The following is a 22042-nucleotide window of genomic DNA, read 5'->3' as shown; positions in this document are numbered from 1 at the left end:
TGCGGGATTTTTCTAAGGACAATACATTTTGGTTATAGAAACAGTGCAGATTTGCTACACATATTACCCTTTTTTTGTTCTCTGCAGGGTGAGCGAGATTTTAGATTTTCTGCATTTAATTCTGCAATAGAAAATTCACTGCATAGTTGCCCTTTAAAAAAGTACCCTGGATGATGAAAAGGGGTGTTTGAAATTGAACAGGTCCCTATTGTAGCTTCCCTCTCTTTTGCGGCATCATTACAGGGATTATTCCTGTGCAGCCATACTGTCACATCACTGTGTGCATGACAACTGAATGGTTATGATCCTGCTCCGATGTCACGGCGTGCATAGTGATATTGGTGTATGCACGATTCCTGTGCTCGTATGGATAGCACATACTGTATTAGGCCCCCACTATGGGACACACGCCATGTAACCAGGCAGACACAGCCATGTGAGTGTTTCGTCTATTATGGATCTCACCGGTTATTGAAGTCTCCACTCGAGAAGCCGTCTTTCCTACTGTAACTGCTGGAGATGTGGAGGAGCTCGGGGCACTGGAGCAGCAGAAGGTACTGCATGGAGGATTCAGGCAGAGGTCTATTATGATGGAAAGGTTCCGGCTATGCCACCAATCTGCAGACGAAGAAATACGCAGGTATTAGTCTGACCACACAGATGGACTGGCAGCATTGAAATAGAGACTGGATCCCAGTGGATCACCTGTGCCCTCTGTGACCCGTAGTGGAGGTGTGGTGGAACTCTTCAGCTGGGTGGTATCAAAGTTCTGGCTTGAGCTGAAGAAGTGAAAAACAAACAAAAGAGAGATCTGTAAAATGAATGTATGGCGCCGAATTCTAGCAAATATGGCATCAGCCAGCAAGAGACATACCGACTACAGAGAGAGAAAGGGAGAGTGAGCCGAATCTGTCTGCGGAAAGTCAGAGTGCAGGTTCCAGATGGAGCGAGAGGACTGCCGGCACAGAGCAAGCAAAGGAGACAGGAGGAGGACGGACAAGAAGGGAGAAGTCAGTTCTAGACACCATACAGTAGCACAGCGCCAACAACCCAGCAGATAAAGGGTTAATGATCAGCGATTAGCAAACTGATTACCGATGAGCAACTCAACTCTCGCTGACCAGGTCCTGCGTCCGGTCTGGTCCTCCATGGCAGCCGGTCATCACTTTAGGCATCATGAGTGGCTCTAACGCCTAGAAGTCCAAGATGTTCACCTCGATATCGGGGCCAAGTAAGCACCAGAGGTGTCCATAATGCTGGGCTGAAGATGTGGGGTAGAGAAGTGAAGACCGGCTGCCATGGAGGGCCGGACCAGGGCAGTGCGAATCAAATTGCTCATCTCTGAATCTGATCCATCAAGTTTAGGGTTGATATTGAGATTCAACTCATCAAGGTTATAACTAATTGGTAGTGCAGGAGGAGGTTGTTGGGCTCAACTATTATAGACCAAAACTTTAAAGGGAATCTGTCAGCAGGTTTTCTCTATTTAATCATAGAGTAGAATAATATAGGTCTGTGTGTCGTAGTTTCAATACAATTAGTGTTTTATCAGCAGGAGATGAACACTGACCAGCAGTCAGGCTAATTTGTGTAACCCCGCCCCCACCACTGATTAACTGATCGGAATGTACAGTGTACACAAGGAGCAGCCAATCAGGCTTGTGGGCATGGGGCCAAACACAGCTCAGAAGTCTAAGCTCTGCTACATCTACAGTGGAGAAAACAGGTATTCTGTAATAACTACAGATGCAGCCCAGCAAGTGACACATCGCTGGAATCAGGCTTTCTTGCCCTACATTATGCTGCTCTCTGATTATGTAGCAAAAGCCGGCTGAAGGATTCCCTTTAAGTTTTGCATAATTTTCCTGAAGGCACTGTAAATTAGCTCTAATTCTTAAAGTGACAGAGACATTGTATTTACCCATCCATGTCCAGGAGATCATCTTCACTGCGCAAATTCAACACGTAAAGAGTAGTCATGGAGATAACACTGCGACAGATAAAAATGTGTTTAATGAATGGAAATTCCATGAGAATTTGATATTTTTACCAGCTAGTATATTTAATATTTAAACTTTAAATTAATGTTAAAAACTTGGTAAGGGGCGGAGTCCACATTGTGAATTTTCATAATCATCCATTTCAGGTAATATCCTTGAGGTCTTTAACATTGTTGATGTGATTTACTGGTCTAGAGGATTTCATGGAACCATTGCATCTTCTGTTAAACCTCATTTCATATGGGGGGGTATATACGTATGATAAACACGTATAGGTTCCACCCATGTGCCATTACATATATGTAATTATATTAGAAGTATATTGTCTGAATTAAATATTTTTACCATATTTAAATATTTATTTTATTACTATTTTATTACTATTTAAAATTGATGGTTAATATTGAAAATCTGGACTATTCTCAGGGCTGTGCTTTGGTTGGAAACTGGTAATAATGGACAGCTATACAGGCACAGTGGAGCGGTTTTTCTTAAGGCAGGAGGCAGCTTTCAGTGGATATTTTGGATTATATGTATTGAATTAATAAAACAAACATTTTTTTACATTGATGTTACAAGCACTTCTTTATCCTCTAGGTTAGAGGTCAGTATGTGTTCAATGTTTAACCCCTTTGATTAACGGGCTTGTTTTTCTTTTGGATCAGTCTGGTTTCTAACTATCTGGGCCACTTACCTGAAAGCCATTATAATTACTAGGGCGATGATGGTTGCTTGAAGGAAACGTTGACTAACACAGCTATGATCAGTGGGGGCCGGAACCGTCTGCGGAGAGAAAGGAAATAGATGCCAAACGCAAATTTATATTATATATATATATATATATATATGTATTATAGGATCAACCTCCTAAGCCGTCTATATGCACGTGTAGGTCATAGGAAGCTGAAGAACATGGGACCATGATATCTGTGATCCAATGTCTTATTCCAGAAATCCACATTTTTCTTGATATGTAAATGAGCTGTTAAGATCTATCGGCCGGACATAGATCTCCCTGAGAATTTTTACCACACTAAAGTGAAAAAAAGGTCCATGAGCACTGAGGGTAGCCACCCCAAGGATATAGTGTTGAGGTGAGACAGCCCCTTTAGGGTATGTGCACACGTATCTGTGAGGGCTGCGGATTTTTCCGCAGCGGATTTGATAAATCCGCAGTGCAAAACTGCTGCGGTTTTTCCTGCGGATTTATCACGGTTTCTATTGCGGATTCCGCTGCGGGTTTACACCTGCAGTTTTCTATTGGAGCAGATGTAAACCCGCAGCGGAATCCGCACAAAGAATTGACATGCTGTGGAACGTAAACCGCTGCGTTTCCGTGCGTTTTTTTACGCAGCATGTGCACTGCGGATTTTGTTTCCCATAGGTTTACATTATACTGTAAACGCATGGGAAACAGCTGCGGATCCGCAGCAAAATCCGCAGCGTGTGCACACACCCTTAATGTTTGAGGCTTCTGTCTAGTGATGAGTGAATATACTCGTTACTCGAGATTTCCCCAGCACGCTTGGGTCTCCGCCGAGTATTTTTTAGTGCTCAGAGATTTAGTTTTTCTTGCCACAGCTGAATGATTTCCATCTGTTAGCCAGCATAAGTACATGTGGGGGTTGCCTGGTTGCTAGGAAATCCCCACATGTACTTATGCTGGCTAACAGATGTAAATCATTCAGCTGCGGCGATTGAAAACTAAATCTGAGTACTAAAAAATACTCGGAGGACCCCCGAGCGTGCTCGGGAAATCTCGAGTATCGAGTATATTCGCTCATCACTACTCCTGTCCTCTTCTTTATATAGTTACCTGTACTTTATAACCAGTAGGCATTTAATAGAGGATGTTGATCACCTTATCTGATGGATACTATATTTACTAAGTGGGTAATTATGCCTCGCTCACAGCAAATAGCAAATGCATTTTATCATGTCCAAAAAACTTTATATCATCTCCATCTAATACATTGTTTAAACTTAAAAATCTTATTATTGGATCTAAAACATGAAAAACAAAATAACATCTGTTTTAATAACGTATGGTGAATTAAAAGCAGGAAAAAAGCATAAAAATACTCCAGGGAGACCACTTTATTGTAGCTTTTACCTCCTAACATGTAACATTTGGCCAATGTATGGTCGGATACTGCCGGGAACTCTTATTTTTGCACTTTATAGAGGTTTGCGAGCGACTACGTCGCTGTGCGATTCCATCTGGACTACGTCGCTGTGCGATTCCATCTGGACTACGTCGCTGTGCGATTCCATCTGGACTACGTCGCTGTGCGATTCCATCTGGACTACGTCGCTGTGAGATTCCATCTGGACTACGTCGCTGTGCGATTCCATCTGGACTACGTCGCTGTGCGATTCCATCTGGACTACGTCGCTGTGGGATTTCCATCGGCCTACGTCGCTGTGGGATTTCCATCGGCCTACGTCACTGTGCGATTCCATCTGGACTACGTCGCTGTGCGATTCCATCTGGGCTACGTCGCTGTGCGATTCCATCTGGGCTACGTCACTGTGGGATTCCATCTGGGCTACGTCACTGTGGGATTTCCATCGGACTACGTCGCTGTGCGATTCCATCTGGACTAAGTCGCTGTGCGATTCCATCTGGACTATGTCGCTGTGCGATTCCATCTGGACTACGTCGCTGTGCGATTCCATCTGGACTACGTCGCTGTGAGATTCCATCTGGACTACGTCGCTGTGCGATTCCATCTGGACTACGTCGCTGTGCGATTCCATCTGGACTACGTCGCTGTGGGATTTCCATCGGCCTACGTCGCTGTGGGATTTCCATCGGCCTACGTCGCTGTGCGATTCCATCTGGACTACGTCGCTGTGCGATTCCATCTGGACTACGTCGCTGTGCGATTCCATCTGGACTACGTCGCTGTGGGATTCCATCTGGACTACGTCGCTGTGCGATTCCATCTGGACTACGTCACTGTGCGATTCCATCTGGGCTACGTCACTGTGGGATTCCATCTGGGCTACGTCACTGTGGGATTTCCATCGGACTACGTCGCTGTGCGATTCCATCTGGACTACGTCGCTGTGAGATTCCATCTGGACTACGTCGCTGTGCGATTCCATCTGGACTACGTCACTGTGCGATTCCATCTGGGCTACGTCACTGGGATTTCCATCGGACTACGACGCTGTGCGATTCCATCTGGACTACGTCGCTGTGCGATTCCATCTGGACTACGTCGCTGTGCGATTCCATCTGGACTACGTCGCTGTGCGATTCCATCTGGACTACGTCGCTGTGCGATTCCATCTGGACTACGTCTCTGGATTTTGTTTTGTAGCTAAAGTCCCTTTCTTTGATTTCCTAGAACGTATTAGGAGCCTCCCACAAAACTAGATACAGTTTTTAAGCTTTTAGTGTATGGATTTTATGGATTTGGCCAAAAATGCTTTTGAAAACTTCTATCTACATCGTGTCCAACTCATCCAAAAACTCACAGACCACTAGATACAGTATATGCCTACCTTGCCTATGACTTTGGAAGGACGTTGCTTGAAGGGGATGCTCCCTGCACGGCTGAACTGACTTCCGGTGTGACTAAAGGGTAAGAACAAAAATGATCGTGGGAAGAAGGGGAGGAAGAAGAAGAAGAAGAATTATTTTTAATAATGGGCAAGGAAACCATAAAGAATGATGAAAATAATAAGAATTGAATCTTAACCTGTTGGTGCTTTTCATGCTGTCGAGCCTCCGGAGTTTGGCAAGTTTTCGACTCCACCTTTCTAGTTCATCAATCCGAGTCTCCAAGTTATCCGTCAGCTTGCAGAGCTCTTTCACAGCTCCGACGTTCTCCATAAATATTCTTTCCTGCCAGTTAAAAAAACAAAAAACGATTGTCACTTCACGTAAATGTGCCTGACCTGAACTTGTGATGTCGGATCCCATCTTGATGAAATGTCTGACATAAGCCGGGGATCCCTGACATCGGATAGATTTGGGGATCCTATATTAGTTTCCTGCACCCTGTAAGACTCGCGCTCTGCACACATTCAGCTCTTTCATAGATGAAGACCGTACCTTGTTTACTACTAAGAAATTCTCTATAGTTTCTCCGTTGGCGCACACCACATCCCCAGTCTCTTTTACAGCTTCAGGGAGAATCTCCTGAACTTCCTGAGCAATGACTCCTACAAGAAAAAAATTAAAGGGAGTCTGTCACCAGGTTTTTTCTCCTCCATCTGAGAACAGCGTAATGTAGTGGCAGAGACCCTGGTTCCAGCGATGTGTCACTTACCGTGCTGCATGTTGTCATTTTGATAAAATTACAGTTTTCTCTTCTGCAGATCTAGCAGTTCTCTCAATGCAGAGCGCTGTATAACCCCACCCACAGCACTGATTGGCTGATTTCTGTGTATACTGTACATGGGCAGATAGCAGCCAATCAGTGGTGTGGGGGCGGGGTTATACAGAGCTTATGAATATGCTTGACTACCTGGCAGCAGGTTTACTAGTCCCTGATGATCTCCTGCTGATAAAACAGGGATGTCATCAAAACTACACCAAGCAGTCCAGTAAGTGACACATCACTGGGATCAGGGTCTCTGCCCTTACATTATGCTGCTCTCAGGTTAGGCAGCAAATATCTTGTGATAGATTTCCTTTAAGCTAAAATCCGGGGCATTTACTATTAATAAGAGAATACAGAGAGTGTTGACTTGACTCATGTAGTCATTCATAGTCACACAACTGTCTATGTGATGTACCTGTCTCTGCCGCGTCATCTAGGCCGACTGTACTAGCAAACTCCGGCTTGTAGTGATACTGGACAAGGCGCATCTGAGAGATCCGCTTCAACTGCTCGGTTGTATCAACCTGAAATAAGAGACACGTGATCAGTGAGGAGTTAACGGATAATGGTGAAAAATCTACAAAAATCTACCCAAATCTGTTAGTAGGGTTGTTTCACAGCAATGCATACAAAATGTCATTAGGTTGTGAGAAAACTTGTAAAGAGTGTGTAATGAGAAGCCATGATTGCTGCAAATCCCCTGACAAATTAAAGCGTCTGATAAAATTGTAGGTTATTATCCTCTATCAGCAGTGGATGTCGTTAATGTGGGCTTTATTACAGGGTTTCCCTAATGACAAGCTGCCCGTGGGATGTCCCTCTGGGGATCCAGCTTTTCATTCCTATACAGCACTATCATAGGGTGAATTCATCATTACATGGTTCCCCTTGAAATGAATGATGTCAGCACTAAGCACAAGTATTCGTGGACTTCTCACCTCTTCAATGTCCTCCTTGGCTCTGATGTCGGAAGGATGCAGTAGTGATCCCATGATCTTGACATTCCCATGAACCACAAGGGCTTCATCTGGCCGCTCAGTGTTAATGCCGATACGTCCATGGTGAAAAACAGTGTCTGGAAGTTGACCACGCTGCCAAAGCACTTCACTGTCACTCTCAAACTGACCAGGATTTGATGCCTGTGAAGTATAAGTTCAGTGAGAGAGGGTGGAAGAACTTAGTGATAAAAAGCGGGTCACATCAGAACCAGAGCAGTGTAAAAGCAGGACATTAATAAAGTCTTAAAGAAACTAACAATCTCGAATAGGGAATTGCTGCTGCATTTAAAATAATTGTCCTCAGAGAAAAGGAGCTGATCTGCAGTACCCAGCAGCTGCCGCTACACACACAATGGAGCTGATCTGCAGTACCCAGCAGCTGCTGCTACACACACAATAGTGATGATCTGCAGTACCCAGCAGCTGATGCTGCACACATAATGGAGCTGATCTGCAGTACCCAGCAGCTGCTGCTACATACACACAATGGAGCTGATCTGCAGTACCCAGCAGCTGCTGCTACACACACAATGGAGCTGATCTGCAGTACCCAGCAGCTGCAGCTACACATACAATGGAGCTGATCTGCAGTACCGAGCAGCTGCTGCTACACACACAATGGAGCTGATCTGCAGTACCGAGCAGCTGCTGTTACACACACAATAGTGATGATCTGCAGTACCCAGCAGCTGATGCTGCACACATAATGGAGCTGATCTGCAGTACCCAGCAGCTACTGCTACACATACAATGGAGCTGATCTGCAGTACCCAGCAGCTGCTGCTACACACACACACAATGGAGCTGATCTGCAGTACCCAGCAGCTGCTGCTACACACACAATGGAGCTGATCTGCAGTACTGAGCAGCTGCTGTTACACACACAATAGTGATGATCTGCAGTACCCAGCAGCTGATGCTGCACACATAATGGAGCTGATCTGCAGTACCCAGCAGCTACTGCTACACATACAATGGAGCTGATCTGCAGTACCCAGCAGCTGCTGCTACACACACACACAATGGAGCTGATCTGCAGTACCCAGCAGCTGCTGCTACACATACAATGAAGCTGATCTGCAGTACCCAGCAGCTGCTGCTACACACACACACAATGGAGCTGATCTGCAGTACCCAGCAGCTGCTGCTACACACACAATGGAGCTGATCTGCAGTACCGAGCAGCTGCTGCTACACACACACAATGGAGCTGATCTGCAGTACCCAGCAGCTGCTGCTACACACATAATGGAGCTGATCTGCAGTACCCAGCAGCTACTGCTACACATACAATGGAGCTGATCTGCAGTACCCAGCAGCTGCTGCTACACACACACAATGGAGCTGATCTGCAGTACCCAGCAGCTGCTGCTACATACACAATGGAGCTGATCTGCAGTACCCAGCAGCTACTGCTACACATACAATGGAGCTGATCTGCAGTACCCAGCAGCTGCTGCTGCTACACACACACAATGGCGCTGATCTGCAGTACCCAGCAGCTGCTGCTACACACACAATGGAGCTGATCTGCAGTACTCAGCAGCTGCTGCTACACACACAATGGCAGCAAAGCCACAAAAGAGGACTAAAAATCCTCAAAAAATTCAAGAATTAACACTCATACAATAGAAACACAAGAGAAATATAGAGCAAAAATAGTCCCAAATATAAAAATATCAAAAGTTTATTTAAAAAAAAATTAACATTTAAAAATGGGTAGCAACAATCAAATTTCAGATTATTGCTACCCCTTTTTTCATGTTCAATATTTTTCTGAATAAACTTTGATATTTTTATATTTGGGACTATTTGTGCTCTATTTTTCTCTTGTGTTTTCATTAATCATGGGAGCTTCCCGAGCTGTTATAGCCCACCTCACCACTAGGTATAGGGTTTAACGGATCATTAATATGTTTTCTGTTCTAAGGATTTTACGTATACACACATAATGGAGCTGATCTGCAGTACCCAGCAGTGGCAGCTACACACACAATGGGGCTGTGCAGTGCAATTCTTACATCTAGCCACCACTGGAGCGAATAACAGCTGATCAGTATGGGTGCCGGGTCGTGGAACCCCACCGATTTAACATAGATGACCTTGTCTAAAGGATACGTCATCAATATCTTATGATTGTTCAATCCATTTAAATGGGTTTTTGAGGGAAAAAATTATTTTGTTAATAGCATTGCTATGTGGAGTGGCAGATAGGGGGCGCCGAGCACGGTCTGGAGACTCCCATCAGATCGGTCAATAATGGAGCGTTGGACAACTTCACAGCTTTTTTTGGGGGGGGGGTTTCAGGGTATTCGGTGCTGCCTGGGGAATATATGGCCTTAGAAATGTCTTACAAGGCTGGAGAAGTGGTTACAACGGTTTCTATAGTGAAAACCTGATGACAGCTTCCATTTAAGATGCTAAAAACCTTATAATCAACACAAATGCCAGATAAATCGATCCCAAACTAGGAATTTGCCAGATTCTTTACATACTTATGTGAGATGAGGCCAGGGAGGTAGCCATGGCCGAGAGCAATCCCGGTATCACACCCTGGCCCCGTCTCTATACAGTAATGTCTCTTCCTCTGCATACCTGGATACTGCATCTCTGTGCCGGCACGGTCCCCCCTGAGCTGTACTGGGCTCCTTGCAGGCGGTTTCACAATAACAGAGATACAGTCCGGTTTTACTTCAACATCAACAGCTTTACTCAGCACATCCAAGACATTTCCAGTATCATCTTCAGGCTTCACAACAGGCGACGTTCTTTCTGTCCCTTTCCTTTTCTCCCTCTCACTAAGCTCGTTCCCGGGACGGACCGTACTTTTAGGTCCCACATCGTCCTCTCTGTCCAGATTCCTTGCCTCTTGTGGGGTGTCCTTAACCGCTTCGCCCCGGATCTAAGGACCGTTGCCCACGCAAAAATGTGCCACATGATGAGCGACCTGCCCGTTCTGCTTAGCCTCCTTCTTAGCACATACAATCCCAGTAATACTGCATCCGCTAGCCCTGCTGCTGTTGTTCCTTCAGATGAGAACCGGCCCCGCGATGCAATAGGCTGGGTCTCACTCTCCTTGAACCTTGCTTGGCATGGTGTCGCCCTGGGCTAGCCAGCCCACGTGAGCTACACGGGCGCCCGGCCCTGACTACACCAGGAAGCCCTGTCTATCTTAGGCTACTTTCACACTAGCGTCGGATTTGGCCCGTCGCATTGCGTCGGGCCGAGATTCCGACGCTAGCGTTTGTTGTGCCGCACAATGGAGGCAGCGGATGCATTTCTCCGGCGCATCCGCTGCCCCATTGTGAGGTGCGGGGAGGTGGGGGTGGAGTTCCGGCCACGCATGCGCGGTCGAAAAAAGCGGTCCGTAGGTTGCAAAAAATGTTACATTTAACGTTTTTTGCTCCCGGCGGTTTGCCACAACACGGCGCAACTGTCGCAAGACGGTTGCGACGTGTCGCAATACGTCGCAATGCGTCGGTAATGTAACTATGGGGCAAAAACGCATCCTGCAAACAACTTTGCAGGATGCGTTTTTTCCCCTAAACGACGCATTGCGACGTATTAAAAAAAAAAATGCCAGTGTGAAAGTAGCCTTAACCCACCATGCCCCTCCTATGTTAACTATTTGCAAGACCTAATTCTAGAAACTGAAGTGTGCCCCATCTTGTGGTGAAATGTGGGTACTACTCTTCCCCTGAATACCACAATGCACACATATATGCAGTTATAAATTACAACATTACAATACAACAGTAACATTAAATATGTTTAAAGGGGTTGGGGAAAAGTGCTATATGTATATATTTCAACCCCTTACACTCACACGGACAATTATGCGTTCAGATCCATGGGCTGCAACAAGATATGTTTGATTCTGTGTGTGGACTTGTAGAGCCACCACCAAGAGAAAATACCTGCAAAATGCATAAAAATGGATGAAAATAGCAGAAAGTAATATGCTGGGGTTAAAGAGTAACTGTCATTTTCATTTTTTTCATAAATCAATAATACACATGAAAATAAGCAACTGTGTAATATGTCCGATCAGAGCAATCGCTCATTCTCTAATCATCTCTGTTCAGTGAAGACAGATTTTCCCATAACTGAGTTAGGAGATGACACTTGATGCTTTTCAAATTCTATGGAGGAAGGAGCTAGAGACCGACGCTGACATTGTGCTGCAAGTTCTCCTGGAATTACAGTTACAGTTCTCCATAGAACCTTATGAGCTCCAACTGTCATCTATCTCAGGAATGGGTAAATCTGTCTTCACTAAATACAGATTGTACTGATGATTAGAGCATGGATGATCAGTACAGGAGGAGAAAGATGCAGATTTCTCTGATGAGATATATTACAAAATGTCTTATTTTCATGTGTACTGTTAATGAAACAAATAAATACATTAAATAACGGTTACTCTAGAAGGCAAAAAGCAAAACATTTTATTGTAGCTTTGGTCATTTTTAAAAGATACATTTGCCATAAAAGATTAATTAAGAATATATTATCCCATTGTGATAATGCCATCTCTGCACACCTATGATTTCATGTAGTAGGATGCAAAGGGTTATTTCCACTTGAATCCCAAAGAAAAAGTGGTCCGCTCCATCGAGGGCCATATATTAGGAGAGTTTTCTTTAAAAGAATTGTTTTGATGGGAGAACCTCTTCTTTATAGGCACTGAGTAGTAACCCATAGAGTGCCTACAGCTCTGGGTTTGGGAGCACAGAAGCTCTACATTATGGGCTGCTGCCTCTGCCATGTACAAAGGGCCTAAAGCTGCTGCTATTATCACTAATGTGTTTTCTATAATGGGATTCTATCTTACAAAATCTTGAAAATTCACCCATAAGTGCTGATCTCATCAGACATCTTTTAGGACATAGGTAGGTCTATGGATGGATGCAAGCGAGCACACCTTCTGCTTACTGATAATGTAGCGCCATATGACATTTATTAAGCTTCAAGCTTCAAATCACTGAATTACATAACCCTATTCAAAAGAGGAGACTTATGCTTAAAAAAATTACACAGCTTCCTTAAAGGGAACCTGTCACCCCGAAAATTGCGGGTGAGGTAATCCCACCGGCATCAGGGGCTTATCTATAGCATTCTGTAATGCTGTAGATAAGCCCCCGATGTATCCTGAAAGATAAGAAAAAGACGTTAGATTATACTCACCCAGGGGCGGTCCCGCTGCTGGTCAGGTCGGATGGGTGTCTCTGGTCCGCTCCGGCGCCTCCTATCTTCTTTCCATGACGTCCTCTTCTGATCTTCAGCCACGGCTCCGGCGCAGGCGTACTTTGCTCTCCCCTCTTGAGGGCAGAGGATAGTACTGCAGTGCGCAGGCGCCGGAAAGGTCAGAGGCCCGGCGCCTGCGCACTGCAGTACTTTGTCTGCCCTCAACAGGGCAGAGCAAAGTACACCTGCGCCGGAGCCGTGGCTGAAGATCAGAAGAGGACGTCATGGAAAGAAGATGGGAGGCGCCGCAGCGGACCAGAGACGCCCATCCGACCGGACCAGCAGCGGGACCGCCCCTGGGTAAGTATAATCTAACATCTTTTTCTCCTCTTTCAGGTAACATCGGGGGCTTATCTACAGCATTACAGAATGTTGTAGATAAGCCCCTGATGCCGGTGGGATTACCACACCTGCGATTTTCGGGGTGACAGGTTCCCTTTAATTTGAAATTGACAACAAACAGTATTAAAATTAAATGACTTCAAAGAGGTAATACAAAAAACAACAGACCACGCAGCATAGCCCTACATTATATACATACACATACATATATATTATATGCATACAGGGTCCCCCGACGCGCGTTTTGCATGAACTTCTTGAGGGGTCAAGAAGAAGCTCACACAAATCGTGCGTCATGTGCTGATGTATATAATAGGATTAGCGGGGAACCATCTCTGTTCTATACTTTATGTACCTATTAGGCCAATTGATCCTTGGGAAAACATACTGAGTGCCCGTGTTTAATATAGGCAATCTTGGGAATGGCTTTCATTTTTAGCTCACTTGACATTTATGTTTGCAGGCCAGTAGATGGGATTCAATATCTGTACTGATGTCTGTTTAGTCACAGTTCATTCTGTAGATATATTTAATTGAGTATATAGAAATACTTGTTTGCACTCAGCATTTTATTCTTATTTCTTTGAGGATTATTAAGTAAGGATATTAAATACCGACCCCGTGATGACATTCAACATGTGGCACTTTAAATTAAAAATTCTCTGTTGTTTTATATATGTAAGAAAACCAGAGCAGCACAACGTCCCACACACAGAGAAACTTACAATAGGCTCATTTGTTTTGATCTAGCAGTCTGGGAAAGAGAGGGAGGTGCTATTTGCATGAAAAAAGTCTGTGTAAATCCAACATAGTAAGAAAGGATTGCAAATGCACTCACCGACTGCAGTTCAAAGTGTTTATTCCAACAACAAGTGAAACATCTTCACGGCACGGGGGAAAGGAAATTAGCCAGGGAGAGTGCGGCAGACGAGACGACGGCCGTTTCGCGCTGCACAAGAGCGCTTCTACGGACCCGTAGAAGCGCTCTTGTGCAGCGCGAAACGGCCGTCGTCTCGTCTGCCGCACTCTCCCTGGCTAATTTCCTTTCCCCCGTGCCGTGAAGATGTTTCACTTGTTGTTGGAATAAACACTTTGAACTGCAGTCGGTGAGTGCATTTGCAATCCTTTCTTACTATGTTGTTTTATATATGTGTTTTCTGTACTAGGCACTTTACGATTTTTTCTATGGATTAATAGAAATCCTGCCGTTACCTGTGTGATATTCATACTAAGCTGGCTACAGCACAATATAAGAGAAATGCATATAAGAATTAGTGATGAGCGATCCTGCTCAGATAAGGTGATAATCATGCACGCTCTGGTACTAATAGAGTATCTACGGCGTGCTCTAGTACTATGTTCTAGTCCCCGCCGCTGCATTTCTCACGGCTGTTTAACAGTCATAACACATGCAGGGATTGACTAACAAACAGGAAACTCTTGCATGTGCTGCGGCTGTCGAACAGCCGGGAGACATGGAGCTACGGAGCCTCGAAGATAATATTAGAGCACGGCAAAGATACTCTATTAGCACCACAGCGTGCTCGCTGATCATTAATAATGATCTTATTCTTATGTAAAGCTCTGTATAATTTCCATACAGTTGTACATGTGATAGATATAAGTATGTATGTGTATATTAATAAATATATATATATATATATATATATATATATATATATATATAGACACACATATATAGCTATACAACGTGCGTCGGGGGATCCGGTGTGCATTTTTGTAAGGGCTACTGTCGTCGTACACTTGATATACACAGGATTCGGCCGGCTGGGCGCGACCAATCAGTGAAGCCAAGGCCTGCTCCAGGTTTTTGAGGGCCCCAGGCGAAAGAGTCTCACCCACGTAGCATATAAGCATATAGCACAGCCATGTAGCATATAACACAGCCCATGTAGCATATATCACAGCCACGTAGTATATAGCACAGTCACGTAGTATATAGCACAGCCCACGCAGTATATAGCACAGCCCACGCAGTATATAGCACAGCCCACCAGTATATAGCACAGCCCACGCAGTATATAGCACAGACCACGCAGTATATAGCACAGTCCACGCATTATATCGCACAGCCCACGCAGTGTATAACACAGCCCACATAGCATATTACACAGCCCACGCAGTGTTTAACACAGCCCACGTAGTAGATCGCACAGCCCACGCAGTGTATAACACAGCCCATGTAGTATATAGCACAGCCCACATAATATATAACACAGCCACGTAGTATATAGCACAGCCACGTAGTATATTGCCCAGCCACATATATTGCACTACTACGTAGTATATAGCACAGCCACGCAGTATATTGCCCAGCTATGTAATATATTGCACAGCCACGTAGTATATAGCACAGCCCACGTAGTATATAACACAGCTCACGCAGTATATAACACAGCCACGTAGTATATTGCACAGCCACGTAGTATATTGCACAGCCACATAGTATATAGCACAGCCCACGTAATATATAGCACAGCCCACATAGTATATAGTACAGTCCACGCAGTATATTACTCAGCCACGTAGTATATTGCCCAGCCACGTAATATATTGCACAACCACGTAGTATATAGCACAGCCCACGTAGTATATAGCACAGAGACGTAGTATATAACACAGCCCACGTAGTATATTGCCAGCCACGTAATATATTGCACAGCCACGTAGTATATAGCACAGCTCATGTAGTATATAGCATAGAGACATAGTATATAACACAGCCCACGTAGTATATAGTACATCCACGTAATATATTGTACAGCCACGTAGTATATTGCACAGCCCACGCAGTATATAACAGAGGCCACGCACTATATAGCACAGCCCATGCAGTATATAACACAGCCCACGTAGTATAAAGCAATGCAGGCACCATATCCCTGTTAAAAAAAATAATTAAAATAAAAAATAGTTATATACTCACTTTCCGGCGGCCCCCGGATCCAGGCGAGGCGTTTACCGATGCTCCTTGCGACGCTCCGGTCCCAAGAATGCATTGCGGTCTCGCGAGATGATGACGTAGCTGTCTCGCGAGAGCGCTACGTCATCATCTCGCGACCGCAATGCATGACCTGGAGTGTCGCGAGGAGCGGGGAAAAGGCCGGAAGGTGAGTATATAATGATTTTTTATTTTTTTATTATTTTTAACATTAGATCTTTTACTATTGATGCTGCATAGGCAGCATCAATAGTAAAAAGTTGGTCACAGAGGGTTAATAGCAGCGTTAACGGACTGCGCTACACCGTGGCATAACACGGTGTATCGCAGCCATTAACCCTGTGTGAGCACTGACTGGAGGGGAGTATGGAGGGGGCACTGATGGAGAGTAGGAAGGGGCAAATTCGCGGCCGGACTGTGTCCAATTAGCGACGCAGGATTTCCATTACAGACAGACAGACAGAAGTGATCATTAGACGATTATATAGATAGATATAGCTATGCGGCATGATGTATTTTCTTTTGTATTACCTCTTTGCCTTTAATTTTATTTTTTAATATAGTATGTTGTCAATTTCAAATAAAAAAAAAAAAACTTTGTAATTTTTTCATCAAAAGTCTTTTATTTTGAATAGGATTATATAATGTATTTTTGGAGGTGCTTTAAATAATTAATTGTTAGCCCTTGTATTGTTAATCACTGAATTACATAGTCTATCGATGCCTGTATGTCCGCCATACTCACCTCTGGTCTGGATTGGGCTTTCCTTTTTTTCTCATGTTGTTTGCTGTAGTTTCGCTGAAATGGAGCCGCCCAACTGTGATTTTAGTGACCTGTTCTGGTGGAAGGGACAACCTAAGACGACCACAGAGAGAGAATAGGGACATATTTTGAGTTTCCAAGTATAAATTGCACCTAGCACACATCTAAACATATTTTTGACCTTCCCGTTACTTACGTGACTGGATGAAAAGGACGCTTGCTGCGATCAGACTGCGATTGCTCAATACTGATGCTTTGATTGATGGCCTCCAGCTGCAAACGACACAAGGAGAAGGACACAGGTTAGAGTTGTACAAGCTAATATGGATGCTAAAAACATAGTAAGCTGAGCAAGATAATGTCAGAATTACTAACAGACAAAGCCGAAGGATCCTGATCTTGAAGAATCAGAGCTGATGACTTATCTCCAGTCTATGGCCTTCATTAGGCTGGGACTATACAGATTACTACAGTATGTGTCAGTACACCGCTATGTGTAGCTCTAACGTCAGGGACTATCAGGATAACTTTTGTCTAGAAGCCTTACTAGGACATCACAATTAGCGAAGAATAGACAGTCTTCTAAGGCTGTGTTCACATGTCCCATAACCATCTGTTAGAACGGATCCAGAAGCAGTCAGTTGTTAAAAAAAAAGTTGAGTGGACACAAAGTTTTTAATCTGTATATAAATAAATGATTTTTACTGGTTCTGTTATTTTTAGCATTGAGGTCTAAGCAAAAATGGATCCATTAATTAGTCATCCATTTTTTTCCATGTGTAACGAATTCAGTAAGCGAAAAACGGATCCATTACAAATGAAAGAAAAACGGATGGCTAATTAATGGATCCGTTTTCCATAGTTTTCAATGTTAAAAATAACAGTTTTTGAAAAAACGTACTAAAAAGTTGTGTCTGCACAACTTTTTTCCCAACGGATCGCTGCTATATTCGTTCTTTCTGATCACTACTGGTCATGTGACCTCATCACAGTTCATTCCAACCCTAACACACCTCTTCAACCTCGCACTCACAACTGGTGTCTTCCCCTCATCCTTCAAGATCACACCCATCCTCAAAAAGCCCTCCCTCGACCCATCCTCTGTGTTCAGCTATCACCCGAAATCTCTTCTCTCTTATGCCTCAAAACTACTGGAACAGCATGTCCATCTTGAACTGTCCTCCCACCTCTCCTCCTGCTCCCTCTTTGACCGCTTATAATCTGGCTTCCGATCCCATGACTCAACTGAAACTGCCCTAACTAAAGTCACCAATGACCTACTAACCGCCAAGAGCAAGCGACACTACTCTGTCCTCCTCCTCCTGGACCTGTCTTCTGCCTTCGACACTGTGGACCACTCCCTCCTGCTGCAGACCTTCTCATCTCTTGGCATCACAGACTTGGCCCTATACTGGATCTCGTCATATCTATCAGACCGGACATTCTGTGTCTCCCTCCCCCACACCACCTCCTCATCTCGCCCCCTATCTGTCGGTGTTCCCCAAGGCTCAGATTTGAGACCCCTGCTCTTCTCCATCTACACCTTCGGCCTGGGACAGCTCATAGAATCCCACGGTCTGCAATATCATCTCTATGCAGATGACATGCAGGTCTACCTATCTGGAGCTGACCTCACTTCTTTACTGACCAAAATCCCACACTGTCTGTCTGCTATCTCGGCCTTCTTTTCTGCTCGCTTTCTAAAACTGAACATGGACAAAACAGAATTCATCATCTTTCCCCCATCTCATTCTACCCCTCCACCAGACCTATCCATCAATGTCAATGGCTGCTCACTTTCCCCAGTCACACATGCTCGGTGCCTCGGGGTGATCCTCGACTCTGCCCTCTCTTTCAAGCCACATATCCAAGCCCTTCCCCCTCCTGCCGTCTCAATCTCAAAAATATTTCCTGGATCCGCGCATTCCTTGACCACGAAACCACAAAAACGCTAGTGCATGCCCATATCTCCCGCCTTGACTACTGCAACCTCCTACTCTCTGGTCTCCCCTCTAGCACTCTGGCACCACTCCAATCCATCCTACACTCTGCTGCCCGACTAATCTACCTGTCCCCCCGCTATTCCCCAGCCTCTCCTCGATGCCAAGCCCTTCACTGGCTTCCTATCGCCCAGAGACTCCAGTTCAAAGCGCTAACTATACATACAAAGCCATCCACAACCTGTCTCCTCCATACATCTGTGACCTCATCTCCCGGTACCTACCTACATGCAACCTCTGATCCTCTCAAGACCTCCTTCTCTACTCCCCTCTTATCTCTTCTTCCCACAACCGCATCCAAGACTTCTCCCGTGCTTCCCCATACTCTGGAACTCTCTACCCCAACACATCAGACTCTCGCCTACCATAGAAATCTTCAAAAAGAACCTGAAGACTCACCTCTTCCGACAAGCCTACAGCCTGCAGTGATCCTCAACCTACTGAACCACCGCACAACCAACTCTACCTTCTCCTAGTGTTTCATCACCCATCCCCTGCAGACTGTGATCCCTCGCGGGCAGTGTCCTCCCTCCTTCTGTATCTGTTAGTGCCTTGTTTTTTGCTCATGTTTATTGTATTTGTCTATACTTGCCCCCTTTTTCACATCTAAAGCGCCATGGAATAAATGGCCCTATAAAAAATGTATTATAATAATAATAATGTGAACATAGCCTTACAGGATTGCAATGTAATGCTCGGACTGGCCGGCGGCTTTCCTGACCTGAGCGTGAGAGCATGTATTTCTATGCAGCGGTCATACTCGGGTCAGGAAAGCCGGCGGCCAGTCCAAGCACTGCGTTGCGATCCCCGTCCGAGACTATACAGTCGTTTGACTCTTCCCTTAGGCAGAGCAATAGTAAATGCAAAAATTGTATCTTGCTTTGGAGGACTTGTCATAGTGTAACTTCACAGCTGCCATGCAATAGTACATCTATGATGTAGCACATATGCTGAAGAGGCAGCAGTTGCACCTGATAACTGGAGGGTCCAAAAACCAGACTCCCGACCATCAGCTCACCTTCTGGCAAGCTTTGTAATAAAAAAAAGCAGAATGTGCAGGTTCTTTAAGTGTAAGGCTACTTTCACACATCAGGTTTTTAGCATCTGGCACAATCCGGCAGATTGTTAAAAACTGATGCGACGGATCCGTTTTTACAACAGATCCGACTAGCATATCCATAAACCGGGAACGGCAGATTTGACGGATCCGGCGAAAACCGGACGAAACACAATGTCATCCGGCGCAATGCGGCACTAATACAAGTCTATGGGAAAAAAACAGATCCGGCGGCAACGTTCGCCGGATCCGGTTTTTTGAAATTTAGCGGGATTGAGCCTAGCAGCAAAAACCTGATGTGTGAAAGTACCCTAATAAAAGGAAAGCTCTGTTATTTTAGATTATATCTTTATTTTCCATGTTTAAATTTATTGCTGCCTGTCAGTGTTTATGGTGTTAAAGGGAATCTGTCAGCAGGATTTTACCCTTAGCTATTTATCTGTGCATGTAATTCTTTCACCGACAAGTCCAGCAATATCTTTACATGGCCAGTCCGTTCCTCCATTACTGAGAAATCAGCGATTGAATTGATATACAAATAGCCATGGTAGATCAGAAGCCTCTGTCATTCCAGCTCTATTACACACCCAGCGCCATCTTCTGTTTAACCGACTGTGTAACCATGTGAAAGAGCCATCAGTCAAGCAGGAAGCCATGCTGCTGGGTGGGGAATAGAGCCGGAGTGACAGAGGCTTCAGATCTACCATAGCTGTTTGTATAACAATTTAATCGTAATGGAGGAACAGACTGGTCATGTAAGGGGATTGGTGGACTTGTATTCGAAAGAGCTACAGGCACATATAAATAATTTTGGGAGTGAAATTCTGCGGACAGTAATGATGAAAATGGGTGAACCTTCCTAGTGCTGACACCTATGCCAAGTTGGCCCCACAACCATGTTCCCCTATGTAAGTTGGGTGCGTAGTACTTAATTCTCACCTTCACACCATTTAGCTTTAAGTAGAAGCACTCAATAGGTAGGATGCCTTCTGGGGTCTTGACATATTTGGGTTCTCCGATCATGCCGATGTACACAGTCACCTGAAAATGGTTTTTCTTTTGGCACACAAAGGCATCATCTCCCACTGAGAAATTAAACCCTTTATCTGCATCCACCTTGTAAGTGGGCATGGGGCTGCAAAAAAAAGACCATTATATCATAAATTACAACAATAAGTCCGAAGCTAAACTTATACTCTGATGAATCAGTGCATGGCTCCAGTACCAATACTGGACCACTCCCGGGGGGCTGCATTTAAGGCAAAAAAATAACCATCTACAGAGGGGTCTCAGCTACTAGTGCAGGAGAGTCAGGATGGAATGATGTGGGACAGAGCTAATTTACATACTTTTCCTATAAGTTATTGCCTATGGGTCCCTTCAGTGAGATATAATCCCTCCCCCGGTATATAATGATGTAACAGGCTTAGACTTACAGTTCTTTGCAGTTACTGTCATACAAGGAGACCCACTTATTCTGTAGGTGCGGCTGCCATTTGATAGACTGATAATTGGGGTCCAGGTAGGAGCCATTTAGACTGTCATTATCTTGCATAAGACCTGGATTAAAAAAAAAATAATTATACTAATAATTATAATATAATGATGAGGGTTGTAGCCATAATCCAACCCCAAATCCCCCCTTGTTATTGGATGTTATGTAATTGCAGTGATGGTAGTGCCTTCAGTGAGTGCTCTCTATATTAAGTGTCCATACATTAGTGCAGTCACGCAAATCAACATGGGTTCTGTTCACACATATTTCATTATGTAGTACAAAAAGGTATTTTATAAGCACAAAATCAGATTTTTTTTTTTAGCAAAAAACTGATTTAGAAGTTTATTTTTTGGATTACACGTAATGTAACATCTGACAATGACCTACTGTTAAATCAGGTTTTTCTGTTAAATATATATATTTTTTTGCAGAGTTTTTTTTCAGCTGTATTAAGAAAATTGAAAAATTTTGCAATTTTCACATTGGTCACTGAGGCCATTTTAGACTCATGTTTGGCAAAATAGTTGTCGGCAGTCTCAATATCATCACAGGAAAGATTATAATGACTGAAATGAATGATAACACCTCTACGCACAGCTGATAACACAGGACGCACCAATCACAATGTGATGTCACAGCTGACTTCCTCCCTCTCCCTTCACAATGATCTTTGCACACACTCATTAGATGCTTTAACGACAGCCAAGTTGCTGCTAATATACATGTGTATTTCCTGAAAGAACAGGAAGACTGTACAAATTGCACGATATCTATTTTTTATTAAATGTCATGATATAAAAAATACAAAAATACATATAATATATAAACCAGACTTAAA

The 22042-nt window shown here is 44.3% G+C and overlaps 1 protein-coding gene across 4 annotated transcripts in view; it reads right to left on the bottom strand.

The window, feature by feature from the left end:
* Window positions 1-22042, bottom strand: part of MYRF (myelin regulatory factor) — a 145803-nt gene that overhangs the window by 7382 nt on the left and 116379 nt on the right. For 2 of the 4 annotated variants that reach the window (XM_069739745.1, XM_069739746.1), the window contains exons 7-21: window positions 21143-21266; window positions 20646-20841; window positions 16846-16922; window positions 16632-16742; window positions 11162-11252; window positions 7276-7476; window positions 6753-6861; window positions 6067-6176; window positions 5711-5856; window positions 5514-5586; window positions 2695-2783; window positions 1922-1990; window positions 875-955; window positions 706-779; window positions 466-618 (exon numbers count right to left, since the gene is read on the bottom strand). In XM_069739745.1, the coding sequence (XP_069595846.1) occupies window positions 466-618; window positions 706-779; window positions 875-955; window positions 1922-1990; window positions 2695-2783; window positions 5514-5586; window positions 5711-5856; window positions 6067-6176; window positions 6753-6861; window positions 7276-7476; window positions 11162-11252; window positions 16632-16742; window positions 16846-16922; window positions 20646-20841; window positions 21143-21266 (1704 nt within the window). The remainder of the gene's footprint in view (window positions 1-465; window positions 619-705; window positions 780-874; window positions 956-1921; window positions 1991-2694; window positions 2784-5513; window positions 5587-5710; window positions 5857-6066; window positions 6177-6752; window positions 6862-7275; window positions 7477-11161; window positions 11253-16631; window positions 16743-16845; window positions 16923-20645; window positions 20842-21142; window positions 21267-22042) is intronic. The other 2 variants (XM_069739747.1, XM_069739748.1) reach the window with 1 other exon arrangement.

The sequence above is a fragment of the Ranitomeya imitator genome, chromosome 9 (genome assembly GCF_032444005.1).
Source record: "Ranitomeya imitator isolate aRanImi1 chromosome 9, aRanImi1.pri, whole genome shotgun sequence".
Lineage (NCBI taxonomy): Eukaryota > Metazoa > Chordata > Amphibia > Anura > Dendrobatidae > Ranitomeya > Ranitomeya imitator.
Note: the sequence above shows the minus strand (reverse complement) of the source record. Positions and strands in the feature narration are given on the sequence as shown.